Source organism: Sabethes cyaneus, chromosome 2, assembly GCF_943734655.1.
Source record: "Sabethes cyaneus chromosome 2, idSabCyanKW18_F2, whole genome shotgun sequence".
Lineage (NCBI taxonomy): Eukaryota > Metazoa > Arthropoda > Insecta > Diptera > Culicidae > Sabethes > Sabethes cyaneus.
In genome coordinates, this window is record NC_071354.1 from 172,198,359 (window position 1) to 172,211,331 (window position 12,973).

At 40.6% G+C, this 12,973-nt stretch overlaps 1 protein-coding gene across 1 annotated transcript in view; it reads left to right on the forward strand.

The window, feature by feature from the left end:
* Positions 1-11,151, forward strand: part of LOC128736356 (uncharacterized) — a 116,809-nt gene extending 105,658 nt beyond the window's left edge. Inside the window, exon 4 of the mRNA XM_053830831.1 lies at positions 10,014-11,151. Within this exon, the coding sequence (XP_053686806.1) occupies positions 10,014-11,151 (1,138 nt within the window). The remainder of the gene's footprint in view (positions 1-10,013) is intronic.
* The last annotated feature ends 1,822 nt before the right edge of the window (positions 11,152-12,973 follow it).

Below are 12,973 nucleotides of genomic sequence, written 5' to 3' on the forward strand. Positions count from 1 at the left end.
GTCTTGTAGTTTGGTCCTGTATTTGTACGATTTTTTCCAGTTTGTTTGTATCCGATTTGTGCCCAGATAATCTTGTTTTTAGTTTGTTGGCTGTTAGTCCAACGTACATAGCTTTACATTCCTTGCATTTTATTTCATATATTACATTTACCCTTATTCTGCGAGGCGAGTGACGTGACTATGTTGCAGTCACCGCGAATCAGGTGGCAATTGTCACCTAGATGACTCGCCTTGTCACTTAGGTGACAAGGGTTTCTTACCTAGGTGACACGATTGTCGTATTGAGTCATGTGACTCGCAGAATAAGGGCAATTGTGTGTCTGTAGGGTGTCTTGTTTTCCTTTTATTGTACGGTATATCCAGTCGACGTTATAGTTATTGTAGTGTGCTATTTTAATATTGTTGTAATCCTTTGATTTCTCAATTAGCTTTGTTATTTTTGGTGTTAATTTGTCTATATATGGAATGGATTTGTATATTTCATTGTTGTTTTTGGTTTTTTGTCTGTGATTCTATCTTCTTGTTTTCTATTGATTAATCTATTTATGAGTCGTTTTGGGTAGTCGTTTTTCCTTAGCTCCTCGGTTATTATCTTGTTTTTGTCTATTTGAGTCATTGTTGTTGTTAGTCTATTAACTCTGGATATTAAATTGCACGTTGTGTTCATTTTTTGGTACATTGGGTGCATTGAGTGGTAATTTATGAACCGTCCTGAAGCTATAGGTTTTTTGTACCATTCCGTACTAAATGTCTGATCCGTATTTCGAATGATCAGCATGTCCAACTATAATTTAAGCACGTCTACTATAATTTAATGACTGAACGGCCAAAATCCCAATCGTTCGGTTCCATTATTTATTATTATTTAATCGGCATCCCGTCCTAAGACATAGCCTAATGAACAAAGTTACTCCAATTCATCCGGTTCTGGGCTGCCACTTTCCAATTCCTTAGACACCGTGTACTCGCCACCAGATCTCGCTCCACTTGGTCTAACCATTTTGCTCGCTGCTCCCCTGGTCGTCTTATTCTTTCCGGATTTGAAACAAACACCATCTTTGCAGGCTAATTGTTATTGGGTTTCTTATAGAGCTGTGCGAATTCTTGGTTCAACGTTCAAACTTGCTCCGTTCGCCCGTACGCCTCCGAAGATCGTCTTATCACTCGTTTCTCGAAAACTTCGAATACTTGCAGGTCCTCTTCGTGCTTTATTCACGTTACATACCCGTAGAGAACAACCGATTTAATGAGCGTCTGTTACAGAGTACACTTTGTACGGGGGCTTTCTTATAGAGACTGCCAAATTTGGCATTAGCCTCTGTGTGCCGGGCAGGGCTTGAACCGATCCTTTTTACTATCGCAGTCACACGCATTCATATTCATTATTCATTTACGCATTCATATTCATTGCGTCCATTTAGTGGTGGAATACGAATACCATGTATAATACAACCAGCAGTTGGCGTAGTCATACCTCCGATTGTACCGCAGAACGAATGCGTTCTGATATTTCTTCACATTTTCGTTTCGATCAAGTTTCCTTTACCGTTTGGAGCAGCGAATGAGTGCAGCACAGTCAACTGTCTGGCAGTCACCGCACTGACGAAGGGCAACCGCGCTATCGTAAGATTCAATACTACAAAAACACAAACCACTACAAGTGCATGGAAGAGGTCGAATGGACGCCGTCCGACACAAACGACCATTTTGCTTGCATCGGGTCGACGGCGGGCGACAAACTTTTACTGTGAGTAGCCGGTTTGGAGACAAAAAGAGAAACGAAAAAATACGTCACCTTCCAGTCATACTTCCAGTCAGTTGGCAGTTTACACTCTTCAATATAAACGGAACGCAAAGCAGGAGAATGACTGTCGGTTTCTCTTGAGAGGCCACACGAATTGTAGACCGCAGTCTTCGCAAGCGACAGATTGACTGCATTAAAAACAGTCAAATGATCATGTTGGAAGCGTAAATTGAAGGCAGAAACAATACGCATTCACGCAGCACAGTAACTTACGATTGCTTTTCAAACCGTGCTACGGGGGCCTAGTCTGTTCAACCGCAATTGCTTATGAAGCCCATATTAAGCATGACTATGACGTCTCATACCGCTGTGTTGAACAGCACGCATGAGAGACCATTACTTTTTTTAATTCGTGACTTCTGCGGGGTTGGGAATTGAACCCGGGTCCTCGGCGTGAATGCTAACCACTACACCGGGATTGACCCCAAGAGACCATTACTTTGACATTGGATGGTCCATGCTTTTTATTTATAATTAGCGGAGTGCCAAATACGGCCAAAACAGCACAGAACAATTGTGGTGCCCTTGGAAAAGTCGGCAGACGTTTTAGTGAACTTCGTTAGTTTTGTATCGTTGAAAATCTCCGTCACTTCTTCGCTTCATGTTACCATATAAAACCCCTGCAACTCCTCTAACTTCGTCAGCACCGTCGTGTACAGCTTCCAGGATCGTGTTTTGGCAGTATTGTTTATCGTCACTATCTTTTTGTAAGTCGACAATTCGTTTCTTTTAGCTTAAAGTATGGTTGTAGACGAGGCTTTCAACCTATTTGCGATATCTCGGACAGAGAGGTTGGGATTCCGCGTATGATGTCTTTAGTCGATTTGCTCTCTCTCTCTCTCTCTCTCTCTCTCTCTCTCTCTCTCTCTCTCTCTCTCTGTGTGTGTGTCTGTCTGACTGTCTGTCTGTCTGTCGAATGTTACCTTCTTCGACAAGCGATGAGATTTTTTGCTTTTGCAGTACTTTACTACTTTGCTCTGTCCCCGAATGAGCATCAGTTTTGTTTCAATTTTCTTTTTCTGCCGAAGCACTACCGAATGCATGCTCGCAAGGTCACCGAGCAAATCGTTTCAGTCCACATAATTGCCTGTCCGATATACTCTTTGGCATACGGCACAAATAACGAGCAACATTTCAAAACGTCCAATGTGAACAGATTCTTTTTGCGTTTCCTCTCTTACGCTAATCACGGTGGCATAAATGCACCTGCACTTGCGTCTATTTTACATGAAACGGTTGCTGGCGTTAAGAAAAATTGGGTTGAAATGCATTTATGCCGCCGTAATAAGCATAAGAGAGGAGACGTAAAGAAAATCTCTCATTTGGACCTTTTGACATGTTGGTCGAGAAATAGTCTTTTGTCTCCAGTGCGCGAAGAAAAGATTAGCTCTGCTTGAGGTCGTGCTCCTTTTGCGCGTGTCAGGCCTCATTCGGAGGGAGAGCAAACGGTTGAACAGAAAACGAAAGCTCTTGATCGTTGTGAGAAGCAGACTGGTCTGTTTCTGTATGCTTAAGATAAGCAAAATCAAGCCTGTTTGAAAGAAGGGACGCACAGTGGGCAGAATTGACCGAAAAAAACGGAACTTTTTGTTGCCGCTGTTTTTAAGAGGTAAAAAGTGACTTTTCTGGTGATGGTCTCAACGCGCGGAATTGACGGGAAGTAGCCTGTTTCGCCCCGATAATCCCTATTTTCTTTGAAAAAACATGTACAAACTCTCTCTAATTTGAGATTCTATGGTAAGGAAAGAAGAAAAATGTAAGGAAAAAGGTATATGAATAATTTAATTTTAAAACAACATAATATAGAAGTCCGTTTTGCCCCATTTTACTCAGGGTTTTTCGATACTTTTACCAGAGATTTTCAAGAAGTCAGGCGTGTTGACGAGGTTGAAAAAGTCAGAAAATCGAACGACAATCAAGTTTTTCATTAAAATGTCGTGTAAGGGAATGTTTTACCTTGTTTTACTCTACAACTTTTACTGAAATCTAAAAATGTATTGATAGGAAATGGAGCAACTGTGAAAGTGCTCCGATTTCGTTCAAATTTGGTGTTTGTTCCTAGTTGAAAAATTTTAGACCCATATTTTTTTATTGGACGCTTAGGGTGCCGCTCTCTGAGTTAGGGTGGTCACAAAAATCGATTTTATTTAATTCAAAACTTCATAACTCTTCAACCATTGAACTGATTTCAATAATTTTGGTTCCAAATAAAAGATATTTTAATTACCGTGAACGTCCCATATTCTGCGCAGTTAAGACATTTTTATGATTCTTCCGCTATTCTAAGTATTCTATATTTAAATTAACAACGTGGATAGCAGAAACGTGTAGTGTTACGGTCTATGATACCTGGTAAAAAATATGGGAATTTAAAGTCGACCAACCAATGAGTATATTTTTCGTTTTATCCATGGTGCCTAATTCTGCGCACTTTCCTGCCCATGTTCCTAATTCTGCGCATGTTTGCTCCTAATTCTGCGCACCCAAAAAGTAACAATAAATACTCCTGCCATGCTGTTTATGTCTTTATACGCTGAAAGCATACCAAAAATCCGGCATTGGCCATTACTATAATTAAATCCATGATCCAGCCATCCGGTGCTGTCCAGGTGGCACAGGAATATTGTTATCATTTTAATTGCCTCATTTTAAATATTTTGTACTCGATAACATAAAGAACGAATTGATTCAGGGTTTCTGCATACTGAACATTACCCTTTAGACTAATACTAAAAATTGTGTTTTCATATAGAAACCACTTCCCCACTGCCTGACAGCTCCATGAGGCTGGACATTTAAAACAATCAGAATACATGGTTTCATGAATTGGCGCTCGTAGGTTTGGACCCCGAGGCACAGCACAGGATTCCAATGCAATGCAAGTTAAAGATTCCACTTGAATTTTCATGCCTCTATACCTCATCCATTTGGGTTTATTACTGGGTTTTATTTGGGATATATTACTGCGCAGAATTTGGAACATGAATAAAAATCTGTGCCTAAATCTGCGCATTACTGCATCGCATTTTTCTAAGGAAAGCAATGCATGCAACCACTCTTTTAGTGTAAAACATGACTAAAACTAATTATTCTTTCTAATTATGCTGGGTAATTTGATCATTGCAAAGAATTTCGACCATAATCTTGTTAATTTTCTAGAAGGACAATCTTAGCGTTGGTGCTAACGACGATGTTTTCTGCCATATAAAATACTTTCAGTTTCACGTTAAATTATTTCGCTGTCAAATATTATGGCCCGTCTGTAAAAAAAAAAAATTAGGAGCGGTCACGGTACCTTTTCAGAAAATATATTCAACTGTAGCTCAAAACATTCCGGATTGCAAAAACATTGAAACTTTGAAGAAAGAAAGAATGGCAAACATGATGATTTTTGTGACCATCTTAACTCAGAAAGAGGCACACTAAGCGTCCAATAAAAAAATATGGGTCCAAAATTTTTCGACTAGAAGCAAACACATCAAATTTGAATGAAATCGGAGCACTTTTACTTTTTCTCGTTTTTCTATCAATACTTTCTTAGATTTCAGTACAAGTTTTAGGGTAAAACAAGGCAAAACTTTCCCTTACACGACATTCTTGTGAAATGCTTGATCGATCTTCTGACTTTTTTAACCTCCTCAACAGGCATGCCTTCTTGAAAATCTCTGGTAAAAGTATCGAACTGGCATTTTGCCTGTAGTACAAAAACCTTGAGTAAAATCGAGCAAAACAGACTTCTAGATTATTTTGTATTAAAATAAAATTGTTTATATACCTTTTTCCTTGTTCTTTTCTTACCAAAGAATCTCAAATTAGAGAGAATTTGTACATAATTCTTACAAAACTATTGGAAAATAGGGGTGAATGGGACAAAATGGGCTACTTCCCGTCATTTCCGCGCGTTGAGACCATCATCAACCTATTTCTCGTGATTTTTTACATAAGAAAAGCCACTTTTTACCCCTTAAAAACAGCGGCAACAAAAAGTTCCGTTTTTTCGGTCGATTTTGCCCACTGTGGGACGGTTGAAGTACAGACAAGGTTTAAAACAGTATAATCAATATATATATTATATAATGCCAGTGTCGCTGCAGTGCGCGTGGTAAACATCACACATGTTCAGATAATGTATTTACATTATATATGCAAATGTATGTGTGCCTGAGATTTATTAAAAGGGGAATCTCATTGTCAAACTTTGACAACCAGTTTGAAATTTCATATATGGCTGCCAAGTAATGTGATTGGAAACTTCGCTTGGTTCAAATTTCTGAAAAAATCGGTGTAAAAGGGCGCAGTTGAGGGATTCTATTCATCCGGACGAAAAGAAAAAGAACGTTTAAAACCATTTCATTGGCATAAAAACACAGCGGAGAACGCACTGATGACAGCACCAGCCAGCGCACAGATAAAGAACAGATAAATAACAATGAGCAACTTTGACAATGAAGTTCCCGATTCACAGACTTGATACAGATTGTTAGCATCATGTTTACCACAATGAGTCCTATAGAAAAACAGCGACACTGGCATTCTATATATATTGATTCTACTTTTAAAACTCACCGTTCCTTTCTTCGCATGTTTTAACAGTCTTTTCAAACCTAGGTTTGGTGAGCAATGTCTCCGTACTTGTCATAGCGTCGCTTTTTAAGGAGAATAAGGCTAATTTCGAAAATACTTGCTTACTTTTGTCATCATAACGTTTAGCACTTTATTCTGTTTATAACGAAAACTAGGTCTCTGAGAGGACGCCATGTTTTCGCGGTAATAATCGCAGTTTGCTCCCTACACGTTTCATATAAAGATGAACCTAATAACGGGTGACAACTAAAATTTTGGAATTTTTTCGAGGCCCCTGTACTCAACAACAAACGAGTTCAGAAAGAAATGAAAGTACTTATGTGTAGCTCTCTCTCTCTCTCCTCTTTTTGTCAATATTTTTTGTTTTGTTTATGCTTGCCCAGTTTTGCTTAAAATGGCGTCAAAACAAGAACCATTCCGGGAGCGCGTTGTACACTTCTACAAACTGCCACAGAAATCTCGGTAAAAGTATACGGTACAACATTTAAAAAGTTGTTGCGGCTTAAACTGTTTACCATATCCTAAGGTGGAAGACCAGCTTAAATTATGGACGCAGAAGGACATCGTTCTTTCACTCATGCCCTGAACAACAAGCCCTCTGGTTTGGCTATCAATTAAGATGTCACCAGACGAATGTTTGAAGAAAATTGTGATCCCGTTTCTACAAAAACATCATGCAGATGGACAATACGTGTTTTGGTCGAATAGAGCATCATCGCATCATGGCTGCTAGTCACTGGTTGGACTGCTGCCCTGCCACCTGCCCGTCGAAGCGTCCATATACCACTATAGTGCGTCCCAGTGTCACGTTAAACTACGAATCCGGCAGAACTCTAAACAGTGAATAGTCGATGGTTAAAGAATTGAAAGTGTGAACTGCATAAGTCGTGATATTTTATATTTTATATTTTAGAATATTTTTGGTGCAGCCAGGAATTTTGAATTCAGTTGAAGCACAGGATACTGAAAGATCGGGGTTATTGTAAACGTAAATGAGGAGCCGGTAAGAGATTTGCTAACCGCCACTCGAAAACTCCAGGTGCTTGCAAGTCCTCTTCTAGCAGTATCCACGTTCCATGCTCATAGAGGACAGCCGTTCTAATTACCGTTTTGTACTACGTGCAACGACCGCAAGTGTTTGCGGAATCCACAGTAGGCACAACTTCCGCTGATAACACGCCCTTTAATCTCACCACACCGCCTTAAATGTTTTGCAGACAGCATCCACGTCGTCGGCAAAGCAAATAAATTGACTGGATTTTTTTTTAAATCGCGCCCGCAATCTCCTTGTCGACGTCCCCTGCGAAATTCGAAAAGATCCGCCACTCCACCGGAAATTCTCACGCAGCACTCGATGCCAGTCATCGTAACTGTGATACATAAGTCTAGTAAACTTCCCCGGAAAGCCGTTTCTGTCCAGGATTTTCCACAGCTGTTATCGGTTTACACTATCATAAGTGGCTATAATTTCAATGAACTGGTGATGCGAGGGAATTCGGAATTCGCAGCACTTTTGGGGGATCTGCCGCACTGTAAAGATTCCGTCCACTGTAGACACTCCAAAAGCCAGCCTGATATATTCCCACGAGTCTATTGGCTTTTGGCGACAGTCAATGGAAGATGACTTGGGAAAGCACTTCATAGGGGACATTCACGATAGTGATCGCTCGGTAGTTCTCACAATCCTGCTTATCGGCTTTCTTGCAGATAGGGCAAATAGCCTCGTCTTTTCACTCCTCCGGTAGTCGTTCCTTATTCTTAATCTTAATAATCAATCAATGTAAACAACTGGCCACCTTGTCCGGGCCCATTTTAATAAGTTACGCTCCAATATCATCTTTTCCTGCTGCTTTGTTATCCTTCTACCACTGGCTGGTTTCTTTAACTTCGCTTATCGGTGGAGGTGGCACTTCTCCGTTGGTTGCCGCACCAATAAAGTCACTTCCTTCACGGTCACGGTCTTCTATCTGAACACCATTCAAGTGTTCATTGTATACTATAGTGCTGCTTGTACCTTTCGATTCCCGCACGGTCGGCAGTCAGAGTACCTTCACCAGCCATTGCTAGATTCGTTGAATCAATAGAACATCCGTGTAACGTGAAAATGGCCCTCTTCTCCTGGAGAGCTCGGATTTGCTGCTTCCGCTTCTAATTTTTTCTATCGTTTCATTGAACTAAAAGTTGACATTTTGACTTTCAATACCAAGTTAGACATTCATTTCCGATCATACAGCGAAAACAGTGAAAGTCCTAGTGTGCTACCTTGAGATACTTCTGAACAATAAACCAGGAAGGGATACACCTAATTTTATGGCCATGTTTAACCCTTTATACAGATTCTTGATTTTGTGTTTCATAGAGTTATTTTACCAATATTTAAAAATTTTCAATTGTTCTTTGTCTTTTGCACCAATGCAATTGATGGTTTCGCTGTTGCATACTGCAATATTTTACTAGTTCAGCCGTGTTTAGATTTTTTCCACAAGGGGAAGTCGAAAACTCATTTTATGATGTGTTGCTGGCAAACATGTGCAAACATTGTCATTCTAATCTTCGTAGGCATGATAAAAACGTTACTTTGAAACAGCGTTCAAAAATCTAATCCATTAGTAATTAGATGGCGAAACAATGTCCTTTGCGCAACAGATTGATGTTCCGTACATCAATGAGAATTCTAATTCTTGCACTACATGGCAATTTGTTTTTGGCACCGGTCGGTCGTCACAGTCCGGCATTCAACTGCTGGCTGCTTGCTCACGAGTGTCATTAGACCGAGCGTAACATGTTATGATGCCGGGCAGACATGCTTGTAGGCCGGGCAGCATAAGCTACTTTGTCTCTATTTGCTGTCTAACAAGTGCAAAGCGAAATACATAAGCCAGCGTACGTGTTGATTACGAGAAGCGTTTAATGGCCACTTTGCAGCTAGTAGCCAGCAGTCACAGCAGCATCGGCATCTGCATCCTTTTTAAATTAGCGCAAAGATTAACGACCGATATAAATGCTGATGGTGGCATTTTTGCGGTTTCAATTTGTCACTTACTAATTAACTCATTGCTTGTGATAATTATGACGTGAAAATAGATTTTATATTGACAGTCGGGTGCATTCCGGAAAAATGTCTGAATAATAATTTTGAGCAGTTTTTCAATACCTATATAAATTATAGTAGGCAGAGAATTACTCAAAACTAGTTAGCGTACGTAATTGTTAAAAGTATTGGGCGTAAAGTGTCTTCGAAACCGTTCAGGGAAACTTGGAAAGTATAAATAATCACCAGCCGCGACGACGACGACCACGATGGTGCTGATATGCACGAGACCAGCACAAAATATCGTTGCCCTCGTCGTTGTGGCGTTGATGATGAAGCGTAGCATCCAGTGCTCGAAATTACCACGCAAATTCCAGCCGAAATGAAGCGAATCGAGAGAAATCTGTGGCCGTTTTTTAGATTCACGCGCTGCACGCGACGCGAACAGAGGGAAGCATGCGTTCCGCGAGGTCAATTTTGCGCTTCATTTCGGTGCAAATGTTGCCGCCTTTTCGTTTTTATGCATATTTTGAACCAGATTTCGACTGCTGAGAACGGCTGATCTGATTTTTCGTTTTCTTCTTCTTCTTTTAGGCGCCGTTCACCCAAACGTACTCAGGCTCTGTCAATTTCCAGTGCCGAAGTTGATCCGGAGAAGCTATCGCAGGAAGCGTTCCGTCTGTTACGTACTGTTCAAAATCTTCTCAATACCCAGGAGCCTACACTGTCTCAGTCTTCAACTGCCCTGGATAGCCTGCTGCTGGCATCCGCCGCAGGATCCGCCACAGGAAGCACATCGACTCTAACCGGTGCAGCTGGAGCTAGTGCCAGCGTGCCCATGGTGCATCATCACCTTCACCACCATCACGTGCCGGCTACCGTTGACGGGCTATACGCGGGTGTTGTGAACACGAGAAGTAATGTTGGTTTTAACCGAAAGTTTAACGTGAGAGGCAGTCGGTTGTCGTTACGAAGCAGCACGGATGACTCAGTGCACTCAACTTCTTCTTCGAATAAAGCTGAAACTGATGAGGACAATATGGACCGGCCATCACCTCCACTGGGTCATCATCTGCATAATCATCACCATCCTTTAGTACATCAACATCAAAATAGCGCAAGCAGCAGTAGTAGCAGCACCAGCAGCAATAGCGGCCATTTGATTAATCACCGTCACAGTGCAAACATTGATCGTATCAAGGAGATGATGATCACTAGCTCGGCAGAGGATGAGAGCGGGTTCAGCTCGATGAACTCATTTCAGGAGATTGGGCTTCCTATCGTCAACTCGACGATATTATCATCATCGTCAACAGCCTCCTCTACCAATGGTGTTTGCTCAGCTGACTCCAATTCCTCCGCTGCATCATCGACTGGTTCGGTCTCATTCGACGATTCCTCTGACATCAGAGATAGCACCGTTATACCAACAACGAATAACGTAACAACGATCGCCATAAACTCTGCCAATAACAAAACACCCGCAAACGGTAATGCTTCGGTCAGTACCAACAACAGAAAACTACTTTCCGACAAGCTAGGAATCCCATCACCCTCGAAGATTCCGGAAATTCCCGCGCGTGTCACGCAATCATCCACCTACGAGCATCACAGCCACTTCATTAACCACCGCCGCTGGGATTCGGCTCCCGTAGTTCCGCCCAAGCTGAAAATCCACCAGCACAAGCCCGATTCCGACGGTGCCGTTTCGTCCCGCGTTCTGTGGGTATAGCAAAGATAGGATGCAGCCGAGCCGAAGGACCGCTTCGGTTGCCGATCCCTTCTGGCGTATGCATTGTTTCGTTCTGTTTGCTCTAGACTTAGGCTAAGCGAAGGCAAAACGCATTCTAAAAGGTAGAACGTTGTACCGGTAAAACATTGATGCAGTATTGAAACTATGCCCATTACGTCCGAGAAAAACAGTTTTCAAATTGTCGGTCCCGAAGCAGTTTTAACTATACCAATCGTATCTTACATATTTTCTACGGACAGACTTGTATCAGAAAGAGAACATAAATATTGCATTTATTTATGACCGTAATTTTAGGCTTCCCATAATCTCCTACGATTATCATCGTGACAGCAATGTATATGTTAAAGGCGAAAAAAAAGCAAGAAAAGGATCTGTTATGAAAAGAACCTTCAGTAACCATATTTTATTACCAAAGTTAGGTATGGAAAAAGAAAACTAGCGTAACGCTTATTAAACAGTGAACAATAACGTAGTTGATAGTTTAGACACGAACCCTTGCGTCGCTTTCGAAAAGCCACAGTTGATTCGACGACCGCAAACGAATGAACGACGCTTTGAAAATCAATTTTAGACAACAGCAATATGAAATAGCTTCAACCAACCGATTGAAAGGCAAATATCTAACAAGCATTTATAATCCATGTACTTAATGACATCTAATTTTACAACGGGGTGGAACTACTACCCCTACCAACGTAAGAAAACAACACCAATAGCAGCATACGGTAATCTCTACATTTAGACAAAACTATCCAGGCTCTCGATAAATTTAAACATATATGTGATAATTTCATACTATCCACTACGTTGCATTCGTTTACTCGTTGAATTTAGAACCCTTTTCAAACTTATCCTATTAAAATCTAGAAACAGCAATCAATGCCACTCCACAACAAACTTAAGTTTCTATGGAAAACCGAGTTGTACAAATCTTTACATAAACCCCCAGGCAAGGCAAGGCAAGGCAAAGCGAATCGCAAAACAACCAAATAATAAGGAAAACAAATTGATGCAAATAACCTACTAACTAACGTTACAATTGCTAGCGATTAACTTAATCTTCCTGTAGGTTTAATATTTAATGCACCGTAACTTTATTCGTTAGATACGTAATCACACATCCGGACTCTACCGTTTAAAATTATCTTAGAAAGATAAAGAAAATAACGCCATTGCACCCCCCTCCCCCTCCACGCGCTATCCGGCAGAAAAACCTCTTACACTCAAAATTCTCCCGTCATCAGTTTATGTTTGTTATTATTGGACTGTCGCTTTCGAACCTATGAATTATATAATAATAATAATAACAATAAATTAAAATGATTTACAGAAAAAGATCGATGGTATTTTATTGGATGTGGAAATTTCCTTCCTAGTCTATTGTCTAGTCTATCATAGGCATACACATTGATAATGTTCAAAAAAATCTTGTTTTGTTTTGGCTTTAGAAAAGGGTCGCTGTTAGTAAAACCGAACAAATGACGATTTCGAGAAAAACGGTTTCAGAGTTTGTTGCTCTGTGTTGTTTGTAACTTTTAGTCGTTCAAAATCGCCTTATATCTCTGGTTATTTGAAACATATACCTTACCTATGTAAACTGATTAGAGTAAAATGTAGCTTAGTAAATCCGTTTGCCGTCATGAACTCAGTCTTTGAAATTTTGCAAGTTGGTCCGGTTTGACTTAACACCGATCATATGTCCTTAGTACGATTAGTATAAACGGTTTTAAGTTAAAACTTTTAACGGCTACCGCTAAAACCCAATGACTTTCTGGCATATAGAGAAGAAGAAAAACGCCTA